The sequence below is a fragment of the Canis lupus genome, chromosome 9 (genome assembly GCF_011100685.1).
Source record: "Canis lupus familiaris isolate Mischka breed German Shepherd chromosome 9, alternate assembly UU_Cfam_GSD_1.0, whole genome shotgun sequence".
NCBI lineage: Eukaryota > Metazoa > Chordata > Mammalia > Carnivora > Canidae > Canis > Canis lupus.
Genome location: NC_049230.1, coordinates 49503635 through 49525149, shown reverse-complemented (window position 1 = coordinate 49525149; position 21515 = coordinate 49503635). Strand labels below are relative to the sequence as shown.

Here is a 21515-nt window from a genome sequence, read left to right as displayed (position 1 = left end):
CGATGTAACAGTGACAAGAGCGCATGTGTACAATGCTTGAGATACTCTGTATGCTGACTGATCACATCAAGAAAATCCAGAATTTACCCAGAATGTAATTTCCCAGCACTACACCAGAAGCACCCGAATCTTCCTTAAAAACAATCCCACTCCACTTCCTTCAATGGGACTCGGCTCTAAGTCGGCAGAGATGCCGTAACATGTTACAACTTCACAGAGGGAGCAGTTAGGGAGCCTCCTGACTCCACAAGGTAGAAGGACGTGATTTTCTGGGAGAGGAGGGTTTGCTGACTAGGGAAACTCCTCTGAAGCAAAGAGCTCAGACACTGACCAACAGAAGGAGCCACAACCACCTCACACGTGTATGATTCATAAAAAGCCAATTGGTTCGTTACTTTATTACATTTTAGTGATTTCTTAAAATAAATATAATTAAAGAATATCAAACATACACTGAGAAATAAAGCACACAGGTGAACAGCATGGGAACAAGAACGTTAACTCAGGACCCTTCAGCACTGAGCTTGGGAATCACCTGGCCCCCACTATGTATTTACAAGACAGGGCTGCCACTGTTGCGGGACTGACAGACCGATGTGCCACCGGGGGACGGAGGGTGGAGACGGGGAGGAAGTGGGAAGATGGCCCACAGTTCCTTCCTGTGTTTCAGAGCCTGTTCCCTCCTTCCCGAGGTACAGAACTCACTTACCTTTCATCCTAATGTTAGGAAGCAGCCACATCTGCCTTTTTCTAACAATCTTAGTGTTTTCTGCAGTTCGAGATAAATTCAAGTAATACTCCCAAGGAACATGTGCAAAACTAATGTAAGTGACTCCAGGATCTTCGGCAGTTGAGCTGAAATCAAGGCTCAGAGCGGCTGGTCAGGCACACAGCGTTGGCAGGACTGCGGCCGTGAGAGGACCAGGAGGGGCAGGGCACGCCCACCTCCCGGGAGCATCTGGTCGGGAGAGGCGTTAATGACCATCTGGACCAACATGGACAGAACCCGAAGCTGTTCCACTCACTTGGAGTTCCAAAATAACTGCAAATAACCACTTAAATTGTTTTTAAATATGCAACAAAAGGATCGACCTAACTGGAGAACCGCACACTCCTCCTCTTAGGGCATGCTGCTCTTCAGAAGCAAGAATCGAGACAGATGAATCATGACATGATAAAGCCACTAAAACCACCATCAGCTTAAGTGCATCACCTCTTAAGAGAAACATCCTCAGAGTGAAAAATATTCTACTTTACCAAAATCTGCCTTTATTAAAGTGAATAAATCATTAGAGGACTATCCAAAACTCCATGAGCGATGGCTGTAATTTGCTCAGTCTGCCTACTTCCACTCGGGCAGACACTGGCTGACAGTACCACTTGCCACCCTCATGATCACGTGCCAGCAAGAAATCATCTCCACGTCTGTAAACGTCATCTTAGCAGAAGACAGACTTTGCAGATTTTCAGTGCTTTTAGTGAACTGGTATTTTCAGTAAACGTTTTCTGAGCAGCAAAGAACAAGAATTTGTTTTCAGAAATCTTAGAACTGGATATAAACATTGGCAGTAGACACAATCAATAAATATCATACAATTTCTCAAATGAACAAGATTTCCCCAATTTGAATTCTTTTCCTAAAGACATTCAACCACCCTGACCCAAGACCAAGCGTCGGCCCCACTGCCTCACAGGATTACAGTCGGCCAGCACAAGGGGCGTCGGGTCACGTGCAAGTGGGGAGGGGGCAGGAGGTAAGAAAGCGAAGGAGATCACTTTCCATTCACAATGAAGAGAACTTCAAGTATAGGGTCTACGGCCTGGAGACCCCACCATACGTACACCCCTTGTCTGACCCTCCATGGCTGGCAGCGGCAACGGCATCCATGAGCCACTCAACACAGTGCCTCCTCCTCCTCCTCCCAGCATCCTGTGTGTATGCCTGGAGCCAAGGGAGGCACCTCTGCTGTTCACCAGAAGCCTCTCCGGAAAAGGTCTGTGACTACGCACACTTCGTACCCCAATGGATGAAAATAATAAATACGAATCCTGTCCACACATCCTTCAGACTCGCCCGCCGGCACCGGTGTCATTTACGAGTCTGGGTCTTCTTTGGCACCGCGGGCCGCTTGGGCTGCCACAAGTGGTTGTGAATTGTGAGAGCGTCCACGCTGACGGACATAGTTTTGGCTGGGATCAGGTTAAACTGTTTTCGATCTGAGCTGTATTTATACAGCTTGTCAATCATTTTCTTGGTGATGCTCTTTGGCCCCGTGCCAGTTAATTTGTAGATCTCTTCAGTGTCAGGATAATAGCAATAAAGTGCTCTGAACTGGCAGCCGGCATCACGGAACAGTATGATGTAGTGGTTGGCGTCACACTTCTCTAGCTCCTGTATCGAGGGGGTAAAGGAAAAGAGAGGAGGGCTTGAGAGTTACACCAGCAGTTGGAGCAGCTAGGGCTCCCCGCTTTCAAGAAGGCCTGCCCACACCCTGGCCCCAGTCTTCCCATTCCGACTGCCAGCAGGGTGGCACCCACCGCTGAGACCTAACTTAGGCAGTCTAGGCTCGAGAGGAAAAAGTGCTTTTAAAATTGAGTGAAAAAAATCACAGAACACCATGAGCCACCAAAGAAACACAAGTCAAAACCCACTCTGTGGCAGCACAGCACGTCCACTAGGAGGGCCACAACTAACAAGAAGATGGCAGCCAATATGAGGGGGTTGTGCAGACCCCGGAGCCCCCCAAGCAGCTGGAGGAACAGAGATCAGCTGGACAGCCACTCCAAATGCTAAGCATAGAGTGACCCTGTGGTTCAGTGGTTCCTGTCTAAGGCAGAGACTGGAGAAGCTGAGCAGCTACATAAAACCTCGTATGTGAATGTTTACAGCAGCAGGATTCATCATCATCAAAAAAGTAGAAAGCCAGACGTCCTCCACCTGGAGAACAGATCAACTGTGGCCTTTCACCATGATGGAGGAGGATTTAGCCATGAGAGAGTATGAGGTGCTGGCATGCAAGGAACATGGATGAGATGAATTGTGAGGCCATGTGGAGAAGACAGCCCCGAAAGGCCACAGGGTATGGGGTCTTCTTCATGGGATGCATCCGGGAGAGGCCCACCCAAGGACAGTAGGTTGAGGGGAGCCAGGTAGGGTATGGCTACATGGACAGGGTTTCTCTCCATGCTGGAATCAGAGCTGATGGTCGTACTACTGTGCAAACAGGAGGCTGCTGAGCCCACAGGGTGGGCCTGTGGTGCGTGGACAACACGCCAGCAAACCTGAAGTAGCACTATGGGTATTCATGACAGTAACCACTGTGCTGGCTCTGAGCGGCAGAATGTTTTCGTGCTAAAGCCTAGTTTAACTGTCTACCCCACACCGCTCCCCACCGCGGGTCTCAGAGCCCAGCGTCCTCCCACGGCCATGGCCACGCACTGCCATCACCCGCTCTGCCCCACGTGCACCGGGCTTTTCCAGAGGTTACGTGACAGGCGTTCCCAGAACCAGCTACCAGCAGAAGTGAACAAGGACCCAATCATTTGCTATAAAGTCAGGATTTTAAAATATTTGTAAAAGTGTAAAACAAAGCCACTGTTCTATTTTTGCTTCTGGAAATACACTCATTTTTCATAAATACATTATTAGTTTTATCAGTATATAATGAGCTTGTTATGGACTCCAATAAATCAACACACAAATATGTATTTTAAAAGATTAAGAGGGAAAACCAGAACCCAAAGTGTATACAATATTAATTTCGACTAAATAAAAACTATGTTTAAGCACAAACAGCAAGATGTGAATGAGCAGCACCTGTAGACCCTAAGCCCTCCTGCCCGCCCTGGCTGGCAGCCCGTCATCGCCTTCCCTGCCCTCCCTTCCTATTCCTGCCCCCACTCTCATCCCCCTCACTTCTGTCCTCAGCCCTCCCCTGTCCACCCCTGCACTCACTTCACTGAGAGCAAAGTCAGGGTCCCTCCACCGACAGAGGCCCTGTGGGGGCTGCCCTGTGCCCTCGGACCTCCCTGAGCTCCTCCAGCCCAGCGGCTCACCACCACCGTGGTGCCCGCGTGCATGCCCACAGCACCCTTTCCCAAACGCAGACAGCCACTTGCTGGGGAGATGGCCCCAGCCAGCCCACTGGCCTCTGCAGCCACCCACCCCCCCAGCTCTCCCTCTGCCCTCCGGTGACTCCTCCAGGTTACTTATCACTTCCCTGCACCTGGCATAGGCCAAACGCAGCCACCACTGCAGCTGTAAAGTTTTATGGGGACAGAGCTACGCCTCTGCATCCAGTCTGTGGTGGTTTTCACTACAACAGCAGAGCTGAGCCCTACCTGGCCTCTTCCAGAATGAGTCCATGACTCCTCTCCTCTATCAGGGACTGCCTCACACTCTAGACGGTCAGCTTCAGAGCTGGACTTTCAGTTTTGCTCGCTGACTGATGCAGTGCAGCGTGATAACAGCAAGGAAGAGGCATCCCCCACCTGCATGGTGCAGAGGGCATCACCCGCCCTGACGGTGCCAGTCAGGCTAAGGACATGCAAGTTCTAATCTTTTTTTTTTTTTTTTTTTTATTCATGAGAGACATAGAGAGAGAGGCAGAGACACAGGCAGAGGGAAAAGCAGGCTCCATGCAGGGAGCCTGATGTGGGACTCGATCCCGGGTCTCCAGGATCATGCCCTGGGCTAAAGGCAGGCGCTTAACCGCTGAGCTACCTGGGCATCCCGCAAGTTCTAATCTTGACTCTGTTTCCAACTGCCTTGCAGATCATCTTCTTGCTGAGACCCTAATCATCCCTCCTTTAAAGTGACCAAGGCCTGACAGCATTTTCACAGCAGATGAAAGAAAGGCAGCGAGTGCTCAGCACAACAGAACCAAACAACAAACACTTTGCCCCCTACCTTCCATCTCTCCAATGATCTGAGAGCTGAAACTGGAGCCAGGCCTGCCACCTCGCCGCCCCTGCATCCCTCAGGACACTCCTGCCAATTCCTTCTATCTCCACCCAACACCACCTGCCACAGGCCTCAGAGCACAGGAACCCGGCCCCCTCCGGTACCTACAAGGCCCCCTGCCCTCCACTAACACAGATTGTACTAGCTCTCTCCACCTGCTTCACACCAGAGGGCCCCTTCCCTAGACTCCGGCTCTGTCCCCAGGGCAACACCTGGAGTGTGGTTCGTCCCAAGCCTGCTCTTCCTCAAGCCATCCCTCCTCCTGCACCATGGAGCACTGTACAGACAGCTCCTGTGCCATCACGCTCTCCCATATGCCAACCACAGGGCTACCTGGCAGGAGTTTGAAGCCAAACCAAGCAACACCCACATGTGTGAATAATGAGGTTCCATTTTAGGAAAGGCCCCTAATTTACAAATATCCTTCATTCCACATAAAAACTTGGTGGTTAATAATATTGTATGCCAACTAGACTTCAATTAAAATAAAGAAAAAAAATTTAGTGCTGATGTTTGATACTTGCCTCTAATATTGAATTCTTGTGAGGTTCGTTCACTTTTCCTGCTAAACAGCAGTGAGAAATGGCATTGTGTATAATCGGTTTGTTTGATTTGCTACTGGGCTCCTTAAAGAGCTTGGGACCTGTGAAAACAGGCAAGATTCCCAAATTATACTCTGCGCACATGCACTTGCACACGCACACACACACATATACACACATGAAAACCCCAGTTTCCCAGAACCAAGTGGCAGCCAGGCTGGGTCAGTGAGGTCAATGTTTTTAGAAAACAGAACGTTAAGAGCCCACTTCAAATCTGTCTGAAAGAATCCATTCCGAGTTGCAAACTTTAAATTAAGTAAAGGGTCAAGATAGTTATGACTTTGTCCCCTTTCTACTTCACTTACTTTGATATATAAAGGAAAACACCCAGGAACAGTAAATGTTGAACATCTAAGGCTCCCAGTGCTAAGGACGCTCCTGGGTGGGGCCACAAGGACTGGGAGGTTACAGAGGTGCCAGGGCGCCAAGCAGGGACCAGGCAGGGATGCACCCGTGACGTCTGTTACCTGTATACTCGGCCACAGAGGCGAGAGAGGATGCTGCCGACGCTGTTTCCCAGTCTCTATCCGTGCTCCTGCTGGGGTTGCGGCTCAGCGTGGGCAAGGCTTCCAAAGATTCCACTCTGCGGAAGGAAGGGTGGGGTATGGATGGTCGTTGGAGCCCTTCGCACCCCCACCCACCCTGACCTAAGCCAGGAAGGAGTGGCCATGTGGAGGAGACTTTGGCAACCAGGCAAGTGACCCCACCAGTCTGCTCTGCCTGCGCAGCCCAACTATAGCCCTCGGGCAAAGTGCAAAGTAGGACACCTCAGGTAGGACCAAGTGACAAAGCAGAGACACTACAGGGACATCAACCTCCATCGGGGGTCCATCCAGGGCTCCACCCCCACAGAGATGGCAGCAGTGCTGTGTCCCTGCAGCTGGGAAAGCTGGAGGACAGAGTTTGGGACATCTGTGCTGCTGACACACAGGGGACAAGACCTCGAGAAGGAAGGAGATGGCACAGAGTGGGCGGAGCCCCAAACCCCAGGTCTCGACGATGCTCTGATCCTTGACAGGCTTGAGCACAGCAGAAGCTGGTGGGTGCTGCATGCGGCTGCTCACAAGGAAGCAGGGCTGACGGTGAAGCCAGCCCAGGTGACTGGTCAGTAGGACAAAACCCCAAGCAGGATCCAGAGTCCCTGAGATGTGGCCTGTGCAAGGTCCCAGGGACAGCAAGCAACCAAACACATGAAGAGGGAGGATGGTGTGGCCATGGCCATAGGACGATACACAGAGTAAAGGACAGAGAACAAACGGAGGCCACACACATGGACGAAGAACAAGGCTATCAGCAGGGGTACTCAGGCACCTGAGCAAACAGTGGTCCCAACGAAGTCCCCAGCACATCTACCCAAATTACTGTTCGGTCACAAAGGGAGGTGTTCCCGGGCAGCAGAAACTATCACCTTCAACAGGCCGAGGAAGCACAACACGCCTGATGGGCTGCTTACCAGGGGCACATGGCACAAACCACACCCCAGGGAAGGCTAGTGGGGGGCGCCCATCACAGTGCCTGGCCTGCACTTATCAAAGGCATCAGGGTGGGGGTGCCTAGGGGGCTCAGCAGTTGAACGTCTGCCTTAGCTCAGGTCATGATCTCAGGGTCCTGGGATCGAGTCCCGCATCGGGCTCCCTGCCCAGCAGAGTTGCTTCTCCCTCTGCCTCTCCCTCTCCCCACCCTCCCCAGCTTGTGCTCACTCTCTCACTGGTCTCTCTCTCAAGTAAATAAAATCTTTAAAAATAAAAATAGAAAAAAAAAAAAAAAAAAGGAGTCCCCATGAAACCATCACAGAACCAGAGCACATAATCGCTCCCCATGTTCACCCCTTACCGCTGGGAAGGCGTGCCCCCAGAGTGCACACTCTCAGGCTCGGTGGTTGCTGCAGAGGCCAGGGACAGGCTGGATCCCGACTGGGCCCGGCTCAAGTGGTCGGCTGCGGGGACAAGAGAGCTGCCTCAAGGCCGCCGCAGGCCCCACCCCTGCCACGAGCCCCCTACCCCCCACCTTGGGCCCCCTACCCCGCACACCCCACATACCCAACATGTGCCCACTTACAAGTTGAGGAGCACTTGGTCCCGGAATCGCTGCATGACTCCTCCCGATGGACGGACTTGGGCCGCGGCTTCTTCGGCTTCCCTTTCGGCTTCCCCAATCCCTGCTCCTCTAAAATCTGCTGCTGCTTCCTGCGCAGGTACTCCTGTTTGATGAGTTCCCGCCGCGCCTTCTCCTCCTCCTTCCGAATCCGGTCTTCCTCCGCTTTCCGCCTGTAGACACAGCGCTCCGTTCAGAGGGCCGGCACCTGCCTGCATCACTGCACCCCCACACAGTGCTGCGACCCTCGAACAAGCACCCAGAGCCCCGGACCACCATGTGAATCAAGGGCGGTGAGCCCAGAAGCTAGTAAACCAGAGCTTGGCCTAGCCCTGAGAGGTGGTGGGATGGGGCCGAGGGACAGGAAGGGGAACCTGACCGTCAGGGGCGGGGGGCCGGGCAGGAGCCAGGTTACCGGGCCTCGTCTCTCTTGAGCTCCACCTCCGCCTCCAGCTGCTGCTTCCGCACACGCGCCTCCTCGGCCTTGCGCTGCTGCTTCAGGAGGAAGGCCGCCCGCTTCTTAGCAAGCTCATCTTCTGCCTTCTGCTCGTCCTACAAGCCGGCAGTAGCTGTCATCCATGGGACACGGCCCCCGACACCCCTGCACACTCCCCGGCAGCAGATGTGTGCGCTCAGAGAACAGGTTAATGCACGGTCCACTCATGTTCTCACCTTTTTCCCTGAGGATGGCCCATCTCACAGATGCTAAAACACTAAGGAATAACCCAGCCACCCAGAAAACAGCCCCATCCATCACCTATTTGTTCCCTACTGAGTCTGGTTTACCTCGGTTTCCACACACCAACTGACCCCTGAAGTGATACTTATTCAATTACATTTTTAAAGCATTAAGCAAAGGGGCCTGAGTGGTCGAGCATCTGCCTGTGGCTTGGGTCATGACCCCGGGGTCCTGGGATCGAGTCCCATATCAGGCTCCCTGCCTTCTCCTTATGTCTATGTCTCTGTCTCTCTCTCTGTGTCCCTCATGAATAAATAAATAAAATCTTAAAAAAAAAAAAAGCATTAAGCACTAAAGCCTGCTTGCTTGTGAGAGAAGACAAACCCTATGCCCTGAGGGGAAAAGACACGCAAACCAGAAGGGAAGCTCCCACAACCCACCTCCCCATTCTACCTAAGAAAACACTATAAGAGGAGATCCCCGGGTGGCTCAGTGGTTTAGCGCCTGCCTTCGGCCCAGGGCGTGATCCTGGTGTCCCAGGATTGAGTCCCGCATCAGGCTTCCTGCATGGAGCCTGCTTCTCCCTCTGTCTGTGTCTCTGCCTCTCTCTGTCTCTTAAGAATAAATAAATAAAACCTTAAGAAAGAAAAGAAAAAAGAAAAGAAAAGAAAAGAAAAGAAAAGAAAAGAAAAGAAAAGAAAAGAAAAGGAAAGAAAAGAAAAGAAAAGAAAAGACTACAAGAAAGGCAGAGACCAACACGCAGCCGCCCCAGAGCTATCCTACCTGCCCGGCTGCTCTCACACTCGCCGTGGAGGCCAGATTCAGCCCACCATCGGCTCCCGCGGAGCCCACGAGCTAAGAATGTTTACATTTCATTAAAGGATCAGAAAACCATCAAAAGAAAAAGAACACTCCGGCACATGAAAATTATGTGGGATTCCCATTCGGGGCCTATCCAGCACTACAGCCTCATAGGCACACAGCCACGTGTGCTCCAACAGGCACTGCCCATAGGTACTTCCAGTGGAGTCAGGTCCTGGTGACAGAGCACGCAGGGCTCGCCAAGTGACACTTTCCTCCCAGGCCCCACTCTGACCGTAAGCTTCTAAGGCACCCGCATGACCAAGGACAAGAGAGGACACCTGACACCACCTAACACAGACACCAGCAGCAGTTTACCTTGAAGAAGAAGCCGACCCCTGGCTTCTGATCACCTTCGCTGGTGAGATCCACTGAGCTCTGGGGGCCCTCTGTCTCTCCGTCCTCATCAGGGGCCTTTAGGTCTGAGAGGTCCACTTCAATGAGACTGGCCTTGCCCCTCGGGGGCTCATCTGCAGGGATATTCTCCTTCCCTGAGACAGCAGGGGAGCTGAGACCTGCCTCTTTCACGCTGCTGTCCAGAACTTCTTTGAGGCTCATTTGTTCAGACAGGATGTTTGCGTCTTTGGAAGAAGGCGAGACAAATGTCCGCTGGTTGCTTTCATCATGGAGCCTGTAGCTGTCAAAGAAGCACTTCTCATGAGGGTCGTTTCCAGGCTCGGCCACGCTGTCCCAGCCTGGGTCAGAGGGGGTCCGAGGGGGGAAGGACCGCAAGTGAGGGAGGGTCTCTATACTGGGTGTCGGGGTCTTGCTTCGGGAGGAAGCCTGCTGTCTGTCTCTGGGTACTTTCAGCTCAGCCGGTCTCCCTGAGCGGGAGTTTCGGCCCTGACCCTGACCAAGACGAGGTGGTTTGCGGTGACCTGTCGTCCCAGGGGGAGAGAGCGGCTCCACGAAGTGGATCGCCGTCCTGACCTTCTGGTCCTGGGTGTTCGGCTTTGTGCCCGGGGCGGGGGCTGCAGGGGGCTTCATGAGCAGCTGTTCCTGCTGCTGCGAGATCCTCAGGATGGCCTGCTGCAGCGTGCTGATGGTCTCGTTGAGCTTCTCGATGGACAGGTCACACTCACTCACATCCACCGCCTCACCAGCATCTTCCAGCAGGGCAGCGGAGAGCACTTTGGTCTTTTCCAGCTCGTGCAGGGTGGCAGGGGCTTTCACTTTATGCTGAAGGAGAACCAGGCTCTCTGTGTCCACGTCCGGAGACGGCAGGACGCCTTCCCTCCCCTCCTCCTTCAGGAGGAACTCTTCCGTCCTGGAAACTCCACCATCAAAGTCCTCTCCATTGTGCTGGGCATAGTCCCCCGTCAAGTGGTCGGGCTTCCGGGGCTGGGGGGCGCTGTCGGCCTTCCCCTTCTTGACCACGTGCAGGAAGGCGGCCTTCCCTAGCTTCAGTCGCTGCCGGGCAGACAAAGCCTCCATCTTCTTCTTCTGCGCCTCAATGGCCCTCCGCTTCTCCTCCAGCTGCATGTGGAGCTGCACCAGCTCGGAGGCCAGGAGGCTGGCATGCTCCCTGCTCTGTCTGTTCGGGCTCTGCTCCCTCCTCTGCTTCCACGTCGTCAGAGGGGCCGGGCAGCTCTCCGAGGCGTCAGGCGTGGTCTTCTGGGAGCTGCTGGTGCTGGACTTGGTCTCACAGCTGTTGAGCCTCTGGAGCTTCCGCTCCGCAAAGCTCGTCATTCGCACACTGCCGCTGGCCATGGAGACGCTGCTAACCTGAGACACGGTGCTCAGACATGGGCTGGAGCGGCCACTAGCATCGTCCTTGTCTTCGTGCTCCTTCACCTTCATGTCCTCTTGCAGCTTTGCCGACTCCTCCTCACCGATATACCTGCCCATGAGCACGGGGTGGTCCTCGCCAATGAGATCCTGCTCAGCTTCGTCCAAGTCGGCCACATCAGAGTCAGAGTCCTGCCTCAGGACGGGCCACGGCTCTAGGTCGTGGGCGCCAGGGCTCCGGGCACAGCCAACACAGAACCTGCCCTCGCCATCTTCATCGGCTCTGGCTACGTGAAGAAAGAAGCCGTCAGTAGACTGTCCCTGAGGTAACAGATCGAAACCACCAGTGGCCAGAAGCCCACCGCGGCCGTCCCCTGCCGCCTGCGGTCCTGTCTCAGTGGGCACAGGATCCATGCCCACAGGCAGCTCTGGACAGGGGATCGGAGTGAAAGTCCTACTCAAGTCACGGCTGCCGTGACTGCTGGGCGCCCTTTTGCGCACCAGGGGCTGGTGGCCCTCACTGGGCCTCTTGGACGTGAAACTCCGTGGCCGCCCCTCTCCACACTCTTCCTCCTTGGCGATGGCCTGCTTCTCCTTGGCTGGCCTGAGCACAGCCGGCATCAATGGCTCCAGGAAGAAACTGTCAGGCTTACTTTCCAGCGTGTCTGCAAGTCTGTGGGGAGACCTGGCACTTGTCGGCAGGCCCCGCTCACCGCCATGGGGGGCCACATCCGTTCTAATGATGGCCACAAGCTCTTCGTCCTCATCCTCGATATCAACATTGTTCAGCAGGCTTTGCCCATCAGCCTTCAGCGTTGTGGGCTGTGGCTGGTTCTGCGGAGTCAGGTTAATGACATTAGAGGCCAAACTATCCTTGCTGATGGAGCGGGCCAAGCTGACGCTGTCACCAGAGCCAGGGTCCATGTCACAGCTGGCAGCATGATGCAGGGCGAAGGGTGCTGGCTGAGACACAGGCCTGCAACGTGGGAAAAGCAGCCCATTGGACATGCCACTGTCTATACAAAGGGTGACTCAAACATACTGGGTGATGATGCTAGTTACGGAAAGAGAGTACAAATCTCAAGTCTAGGAGATTTAAGCAAACCCTTTCCCAAGGCGAGGGACAACCAGAGACCAGCTTAAGTGTGGCAATTCTCAACATTTAGGTCCCGGGACCCCTTTACACCCTTAAAAGTCTGGGCCTCAGAGAGCTTTTATTATATATTTATCAATATTAATATTTATCACACTAGAAATTAAAACTGAGACTTTTTTTAAAAAACGACTAAAGATTACAATAAACTAGTCTGAAAAATTTCATATTTTTGGGACACCTGGGTGGCTCAGCAGTTGAGCGTCTGCCTTTGGCTCGGTGTGATCCCAGGGTCCTGGGATCGAGTGCCACATCGGGCTTCCTGTGGGGAACCTGCTTCTCCCTCTGCCTGTTTCTGCCTCTCTTTGTGTGTCTCTCATGAATAAATAAAATCTTAAAAAAAAAAAAAAACATATTTTGTAAAATAAAAAAGTCTACAGCATGATACACTTTTATTTTTTATTTATTTTTTTAAAAGATTTTATTTATTTGTGACAGACACAGAGAGAGAGAAAGAAGCAGGGACACAGGCACAGGGAGAAGCAGGCTTCATGCAGAGAGCCCAATGTGGGACTCGATCCCGGGACTCCAGGCTCAGGCCCTGGGCTGAAGGCGGCGCTAAACCGCTGAGCCACCCGGGCTGCCCATGACACACTTTTATAATTGTCTCTCCTGTTGGCCCAGACGCCCACGTGTGACCCTGATTCAGCCCTGTCACAAGAGTGAGACCAGCAGCGAGCACCCCAGCACCACTAGGAACCGGTGGTGACCCGCGGACCCCTGGGTGGGTCTCCGCGAGCCCAGGGGCCTTGGACCCCACGTGCAAAATTGCTGTCAGCCTAACGAATGCACAGAAACTTATCTGAAACACAGAGGTCACCTGTTCTTTTTTTCTGGCCATGCTACTGCTGCCCCCCGTGGCTGCCCGTCAACTCGGGTTAAAGAATTGGACCGGTGTCGTTGATCTGCATGTAGAGGAAAGAAGGTGTTTGATATTAAGTGGCTGATTTCATAGCATCTGCAGTTCTTTCAACGTAATAACCATTTCTAAGGAAATGCACCCTAACCCAGTACCCCAGAACTGCCTGAGAAAAGCAGGTAAATCTCACACCAAAGGAAATTTCCAGTTTCAATAAGTAACACATAATTCAGGGATTAGTCCAAATCATGATATAACATAATCAGAACTTACGTAAACATCAATTGAGAAGTTCTTGCTTAGGCACAATGTAGCAACTTTATGTATACTTCATACAACTTATTAGATTTTAATGATATTCTCACTGTAAAGACTGTAATTTCTAAGGAATATCAGTATAAATTAAAATGTTTTCTACCATAATCTTTCTCACTAAAATGACTACATCACGGTAGGAAGGTTCAACTTGAGAACGCTTATTCCAATTAAGTTACAGGAGGAAGGACAGAGGAGGGTGGAGGGAAGCAGTGCTCTTACCAGGAGGGCCCTCCCCCTGCACGGCCTTCTGCTGTCTCTGTCTCAGGGGCAGTAAAGGGTGGGACGGGCTAAAGGCAGAGGCCCCTTTCCCCCTAAATGGAAAGAACAGGAGAGCATCACTGGCTGATCGGTCTGCAAGGTCCACAGCAAATGTACAATAAACAGCAGCACGAATTCATAGCAATCAACCAGGAAACCAGAGTTTCTCTGGGAAAAATTAATTCTTAAACAAGCCAAAGGAGAACCAAGAACTTCAAACCTGGGATAAATATCCCCAAAAGTGGCACTCGGGGTCACGGTGACTTGTGATCACCACCTGCCTGCCTGGGGGGGCCCTCCACTGCCAACCCCCCAGCACCTTCTCCATCACCCCTTCAGAAGGACACTGTGATTCAAACTACAAAGTGACAGGAAAAGGGCAGCGGGATGCTGACTCACAGGTGCTCAGGCTCTTCGGGGCGCAGGCGCTGCCTGGGGCCGCCCTCGGCTGGCGGCTGAGTGGGTGGCTGCGGGTCGGCCGGGCTTGCCACTGCGGGGCTGCCCAGGAAGCTGCGCTTGGTGGCGTTGGAGATTGGAATGGGAGGCCGACTGCTCTTGTGGTGTGACACTGTTTTAGCTGCACAAATGGCAATTTATAGTAATGTTCACATTATTACAGTTACTCAAAACAGAAGCACCTAAAAAAAAAAAAAAAAAACCTGCAGCTTTTATAAGAACTAAAAATAATGTGGGACTCCTGGGTGGCTCAGTGGTGGAGCATCTGCCTTCGGCCCAAGGCATGATCCCAGGGTCCTGGGATCAAGTCCCACACTGGGCTCCCTGCAGGGAGCCTGCTTCTCCCTCTGCCTGTGTCTCTGCCTTTTTCTCTGTGCCTCTCATGAATAAATTAATAGAATCTTAAAAAAAAAAAAAAAGAACTAAAAATAATGCAACTTTTACTTGAAACCAAACTTCTCAAAAAAACTGGTTTCAAATTCAACAAATGTATCTTGCAGTAATGAATACTTCAAATATTATACCAAAATTAAAAGCTACACCGCAGATTAGAGCAAGAAGTGGTGAAGCTGACTGGTGTCTCTGACCACCCCTCCACTGACCACTGCGGCTGTCCCGGGCTCAAGACAGTACCAGTCCACCTGTCCCGGGAGAAGAAACCAAGGATGGGCGGCTAGGGTACTGAGGGCAGTCCCCCTCCCCACAGGAGGTGCTCCCACATGCCCCACCTCTGGGCCTGAGGCAGGGTCTGTGCCTGGAACCAACCACCCAGACAAGAGTTGTCACCAGAGGTGAGCACCCACAACCCCGAGGTAAGACCACCCAGCACTGACCCCAGAATCTGACCCCTCAGGGACAGACACCATTTACTCAGGAGCCTCTGTGCTGGGGACAAGGGACACTGGAGATGTCCCAGACAGCTGGACGCAGGTGAGAGTCCACACCGACACCCTGAGGCCCAAAGCATCACTGCTGCCCTTCCAGGATAGGGAAGCAGAGGCTGACCAAAGTCCAGCTGCCAAAGGATTGCCTGCTTACATCCGGGGATGAACATACATGATAGCCAAAGCAACAGCCACACGGTGCTAGGAATGCTGCGGGGAGCCCGAGAAGCTGCGCCCCACTCCAGCCCCAGCAGTAAAACACAACTCCTCCTAATCCCATCGGGGGACAGTGACCACCAGCACCCCCTCAAAGACCCAAAGGACACAGAGCCATAGACTCTATCTCCAATTCCCAAGGCTGCCTTGGAAGCAACCAGCTGGGTCCTGGCCAAAGTCAGCCAGGAAGGAAGGCCCAAGTGTAGCTGCACTGGCAGAAACATGTACAGCATCCTCTGGCCTCAGGCTCTGAGCACAGGTGGCCCCCTAGACTGCCAGCAGGCAAGCAACACCTCAGAACCAAGACCGGGGGGCCCAGGGGTCAAGGGCACCCAGGTCATCCCATCCAAAGTAAAACACAAACTGTACCACCCAGGGCCTGCATCCAGCAGGAGGGTTCTAGAGGTGACACAGGGCGATCTGAATCCTGCTCCTGCCTAGTGACACAGATGCCGTAAAGGGGGCACAGAGAGCTCCTCCACAGGCCCAGGCACCGCACTCCAGGTACCAGAAGGAGAGCCACACGGTCTACAGGTTCCAGTGGCTTCAAACACCACACCCTGGGGCACCTGGGGGGGGCTCTGTCGGTTGAGCATATGACTCTTGGTTCAGGCTCAGGTCACGATCTCAGGGTCCCGGGATTGAGTCCTGCATCAGGCTTTGCACTCAGCAGGGAGTCTGGGATTCTCTCTCTCCCTCTGCCCCTCCCTCAACATGTGTGCCGTGTGCACACGCTCTCTCCCCCCCAAAAAAATAAATCTTAAAAAAAAAAAAAAAAAAAAAAGGCAAAATAAGCCCTGGCATGCACTGGGCATGGCAGAGACCATGTGCCTTGACCACAGGACACCTAGTGTCTATATCCAAAATGATTTGTCCCGAGCTGAGCACTGTCACAACACTCCCAGTAATGAGGGCGAACTGGCCATCAAACACGCACCCCAACTGTCGGCACCTCAGGCTGCCTGTGACCTCCACCACAGCCCCAGCAGCCCTACAGCCCCGCAGCCCCTGCCTAGAGCCAGCCACGTGCTGGCCAGCTGATAAAACAAATGCCCAAGCTGGGTGAATAGGTGGGTCAATTCAGAATGTGGAAAGGTGCTGCTGGTCACTGCCAGCCAGCCAGCCTGTCATCAGATCCCAGCACACTGACACATGCATGAAGGGCCAGAGGTGGGGGGACCCATACGCAAGAGGCAAGAGGCAGGCATGCGGCCAGCACAGAGCCCCTCAGAGGGCACCAGTCCTCGAAAAGGCCAAATGACCACTTGGTAGCATGTCTACTCTACCAAGTTCAACTGTGGGAAGACCAGTGACTCACGTTGACAGACATACACACACATATATTGCTTGGAATCTGCCTCTCCTTTCTGCAGGGCTCAGCCGCACCTACAGCCAAAAGCTCATGGCATGACCTGGCTGCCCAGCACCCACACGGCCAGCATCAGACCAGGACACGCCTTACAGAGAAAGGGGCCGGGGGGGAGGGACCGTCGTGAGCCCCGCTGTGCAGACCACATCCCAGAGTGAGCCTCACACGCGCTCCCTCTCCCTGCACTGCTGCCTCCAAGCCTCCTTCCCACTTGGTCTAACAACCCACCTCCCATCCTTCAGAGGCCAGCCCTTCCAGGTCAGAGCACACGTCACAACACCCTACGATCAACACCCTGCAGTTTCCCATCTGCAACTCCTGCGCTGGCTCTGCTCCAAAGGTGATTCTCAACCCTCGCTGCCGGGGGAACTCCCGTGGGGGTGGGGGCAGGGGTGGGGGATGCTGAGATGCCTGGGAGAGCACGGCAAGGTCCAAGGCACAGGGAAGGGTCACGGGCAGTGCGTGACTGCACAGGACATGGTGGGGAGGCAGGCAGGTGAGGTAGCCCTACTGGCAGAGGCAGAACGGGCTACCGGGCTCTCAAGGAAGACATGGTGCTAAGGGTCCTGAGCTGGGTGGCAGTGGCAAGGGGGGTACCACACCTGCCTTCTCCCCCCAAAACCCCCACACTGTTCCACTATCCCACAGCCAAGCTGCTGGGGTGTCTGCTCATCACTGCTATTTTCACTAAGTAGGCTGAGCATGTTTCCACAAGTTTATCAGGCACTTGGAGTACGACTCTGCTGAGCTACTAGTCTTTTGCTCATTCTTCTATTCTTTTTTCTTACTGATATGCATGAGCTTTTTACATACTCTGGGTGCCAGGGATATGCTCTGGGTGCCAGGTATAGGTTCTGGGTGCCAGTTATACTGGGTACCAGGTATACACTCTGGATACCAGGGATACACTCTGGGTGCCAGGTATAAGTTCTGGGTGCCAGGGATACGCTCTTGGTGCCAGTTATACTGGGTACCAGGTATACACTCTGGACACCAGATCTATGCTCTGGGTGCTAGGAATATGCTCTGGGTACCAGGTATAAGTTCTGAGTAACAGTTATACTGGGTACCAGGGATATGCTCTGGGTGCCAGTTATACTGGGTACCAGGGGTATGCTCTGGGTGCCAGTTATACTGGGTACCAAGGATATGCCTGGGTACCAGGTATAAGTTCTGAGTACCAGTTATACCGAGTACCAGGGATATGCTCTAGGTACCAGGTACCTATGTAAATTTTGTAAGCATCTTCTCCCCCTTGTGACCAGTTGTTTTTTTTTTTAACTCTTTATCTTCTTTCAATAAAAGGAAAACCTTAATTTTAATGTGGCTGTATTTCTCATTATTTCTTTGCCACTTTTTTAGATTCTTTATAAGGACTCACAAAGACATAAAGATACTCTCTCATCCTATCTTCTTAAATCTTTATAGATTCTCAAATGCTGGCAGATTTATTTTACCCATGGTAAGATTATTTCTTTCTCGTGGACAAGAGTGGAGCTTCCCAACTAAGGAGGCTAATCAGAACCATCCAGAAGCTCTTCTCCAAATAAGCTGGGATTCTGATTTTACAGGATAAGCACAGGCCCAAAGCCACACTCCTCTGAAAAGCTCTTGGAGTAACTGCTATGGGCCACAGTGCAAAAGCAGCAGACAGGCAGTGAAGACAGCAACATAGCTCTCCGTATTCCCAGGAGAAAGCACTTCAACACCATGTCATATGGAAAGGCAGAGACCCACGAAGGGGACCTTCTCTATCTGGCATCTCTCGGACAAAACAGCTACCAATTCCCAGAAGGTTTGTCACTCACCATCTTTCGGTTCCTGAACATCCCTGGGCTGAACAAAATCCGGTTTGACGTTCTCAAACCACCAGAAGAGCTCAGCAATAAAAACCATAACGTTCGGCTAAAGGAAAACATACAAAAACAAGGATCCGTAAGTAGCTTATTCACTAATGGTTTTAAAAAATGTGTCTTTAATAATTCACGGCTACCTTCAACACTAAGGGAGCATACAGCATGTCTTCTAAGGTGAGATAGAAGCATTTGTTCAGATACTCATTTGAGAACTCTCTTAGAAGCCGGATGTTGTACAGGCTGTCAGCCATCGACGTTACCTCCTTCAAGCATATATCTGACGGATAAAGAGAAAAGTACGATTTATCACAAAGATGGTCTCCACCCTAAGTGTGCATACGTGTATGTATGTTTAGTTCTGCCCTGAACACATTTTAAATGGAGGGAATGGTAGTATTTAAAAGGGTAGCACTACAGACTTAAAGATCACAGTGAATACAAGTGACACTAAATACAGAAAGGGAACACTCAAGAAAAAGATCTGAGCATCTCCAGGATCTGAATTTAACTGTTAACATCTAAAAAGCCTAAGAGAAACTCTCCATGATCTAAGACTGGGGCTCTGGAATAGACGGCCCCCACCTTGCAGTTTATCAAAGGGCCTTGCTGCACGCTAGTTAATGTTCTACCAAGCTTCTTTCACCAACTGGAAATCCTCTGCCTGAAGTGATCTCCACTGGGGGGGTGAGGGGGGCGGAGCACAGAACAGGAAACACCAGGCTCTCCAAGGAATAATAGCAAATACTACTGATCACAAAAAAAATCAGGAGACAACACCCAGCAGAAGTCTCCCTCCGTTCAAAAGGTTGGGACTGCAGCTCCTGGCATCTGGGGTGGGACAGTCTATCATGTACATGGCTCTGCAGGGGGCCAGACCCTCCAATGAGTAATTCCTGCTTGGGTGTCAAGTACTGGGAGAGTGGGTGCTGGGGGACAGGGCGGAGAACAAACACCAGGACACAGCTCAGGACTAATGCAGAAGGAGCTGCGCTGAGCGCTTATGGTGGTTCTGCCACAAATACACCTAAATAAGAAAACAAGCTCAGAAGTATAACTACTAAAATAATAATTTCAATAATTATTTCTAGAAGCACGACCGTGGTGTGCCACAGTCTCTGATGGACAGGGCCTGACACAACACCCTGCACGGTCAACTCTCCAGAGAAACCTTGAGAAGCTGGGTAACTGAGCATGCTGATACTGCTCAGAAATGCTTCCTTACCTTAAATTCTGCTTATGAAATATTAGGGTCAGATACCCCAGTACCCTCCACACAGATGGAAAAAGTGCCTACCATACCTTATCTGATTCAGATATTTCCTCTCAATAATAAAATACTACCGACTGTATTGAAGCCCACCCCTACCCCCCCTCCTGCTGCATGACCCCCTCCCACATGGGTGTCAACGTTGCCACAAATGCTGTGTGCCCATCAACACGACACTGCTGACCTGGCTTTCTTGAGTTTTACATATAGGAGAACACACTCCGCCCATCATTTCATAGCCTGTTTTTCCCCCAAACTCAGTTTTAAGTTTCCAAGACATCTATGTTGACAGGAGCAGATTTCATCGTTCATGTGAATGGCTATACAGCATCCTACGATTTTCACTATTACGCTGGGAGAACCAAATTTGTGTGCACTCTCAGCACTTGCAACACTCCAAGAAGGGGCTGGCAGGACCAGGACCTTCGCTCTGCACACCTGGCCACCTGCCCACTGCCGCCTGCCAGCACCACCTGGGCAGGTGTGAAATCCTCCCTTCCAAAATGGCACATCGCTGGCCACTAGTATGGGGTCATTCTTGACTTCCTCTTCTACCAGAAGCCTGTTCTTTCTCCCAAGGTTGTCCATCTTCTTCTTAATTTGTACAAATTCTTTACTCATTGTGGTTACCAGAGGATTTATATGATGATCCTTTAACGTATGTCTGTTCCAAATATTTTTTAAGGATATTATTTATTGCTTCATTTTGTTCATACTGTTCCTTTGTCGGCATATTGAACTATATTATGATTAAATGTAATCTTTTCTATTGCTCGTGCTTTTTTGTAATTTCAATAATCCATCTCAACACCAATGTCCTAAAAATATTTTCCTGTATTATCCTCTCAAAATTCCAAAGTTTTGCTTTTCAGGTGTAGGTCTCTCACCCAAGGCAGGGGCGCCCACCTCAGGTGGACTGAGGCCACACAGCCTCCCCCACGGACGGCCATTCCTCCATGGCACTCTGCGCCTCACCAGCACCAGGCCCCTGGAATGCCACCAGTCTGGCTCCTCCAGGCCATGTGATTCTCCCAGGCCCAAGCCACCCAGTGTGGCCAATGTAAAGTTCAACAAAACTTGGTCTTTACAGGGACAAGTACCCACATTCTTATGCTTCAAAATCAACTTGCCTGAAACTTGCAATAACCCACAACAGAATAATGAACCCATGGATTATAATCCACTGGATACAACAAGAACCTGTGAGGCCTTCCTGATATAAATCAACACACGAGCAGTGGCGGGAAGACTACACCCCCTGCAGCACAGGCTAACAGATACATGTGAGAGGACCACCAGCAGAGCAAAGCCTGATGAGAAACAGGCTTTCAATCTGAGCCCCTTCCCCAAACTACTAATAAAAGCAAAAACTAGTGGTCTTAGACTGGAGAAGCCCGGCAACACCACCTGACCCAAGGGCTCACTGACACTGGGCCCACCCTGGGAAGACACACCCCTTCTGGGGCATTCTTGCTGAGAACGCAGGCCCTGACACTAACCGGGAGGACATAACAGACCCAAACAAGGGACACTCAACAAGCTAAAGAAGCTGCTGTACTCCTGGAAAGGTAAAGACCAAGAAAGACAAGAAAGACTGGCAACCGGCTGCAGATGACAGGGCGCTGCAAAGAGGCTGGACACCTGCTCGGGCAGCGGGTTGGGCTTGAGGCTGCACGGGGAGCAGCGGCGGTGGGGAGAGCACCGGGACGCCTGACAGAATCTGAGGGGACCATGCCTTAGTGCGTCAGCTTTCCCGGTACTGCCTCCAAGTCTTTCTCCAAAGGCTCAGATGAAAACCTAACAGCAAGAACATCTGGTAAAGTACAGCAAGCATTCCTTGCACCTCCTCCTGTAAACGTAAACCTATCCAAACAAAATGTTACAAAACACTAACCGTGCCCCTTTGGCCTCCACTTTTCCACGAGAATTTTTACGGTACTTTGTCCATTTCT

General features: G+C 51.9%; 1 protein-coding gene across 2 annotated transcripts in view; it reads right to left on the bottom strand.

The window, feature by feature from the left end:
* Positions 1-363: 363 nt before the first annotated feature.
* CAMSAP1 (calmodulin regulated spectrin associated protein 1) overlaps positions 364-21515 on the bottom strand; it is a 64361-nt gene continuing 43209 nt past the window's right edge. Inside the window, exons 7-18 of one of the 2 annotated variants that reach the window (XM_038548796.1) lie at positions 18434-18573; positions 18249-18345; positions 13915-14092; positions 13477-13568; positions 12901-12985; positions 9518-11903; positions 8075-8211; positions 7624-7832; positions 7399-7501; positions 6033-6148; positions 5488-5606; positions 364-2392 (exon numbers count right to left, since the gene is read on the bottom strand). In XM_038548796.1, the coding sequence (XP_038404724.1) occupies positions 2090-2392; positions 5488-5606; positions 6033-6148; positions 7399-7501; positions 7624-7832; positions 8075-8211; positions 9518-11903; positions 12901-12985; positions 13477-13568; positions 13915-14092; positions 18249-18345; positions 18434-18573 (3965 nt within the window). In that variant the 3' untranslated portion in view covers positions 364-2089. The remainder of the gene's footprint in view (positions 2393-5487; positions 5607-6032; positions 6149-7398; positions 7502-7623; positions 7833-8074; positions 8212-9517; positions 11904-12900; positions 12986-13476; positions 13569-13914; positions 14093-18248; positions 18346-18433; positions 18574-21515) is intronic. The other variant, XM_038548797.1, reaches the window with a different exon arrangement.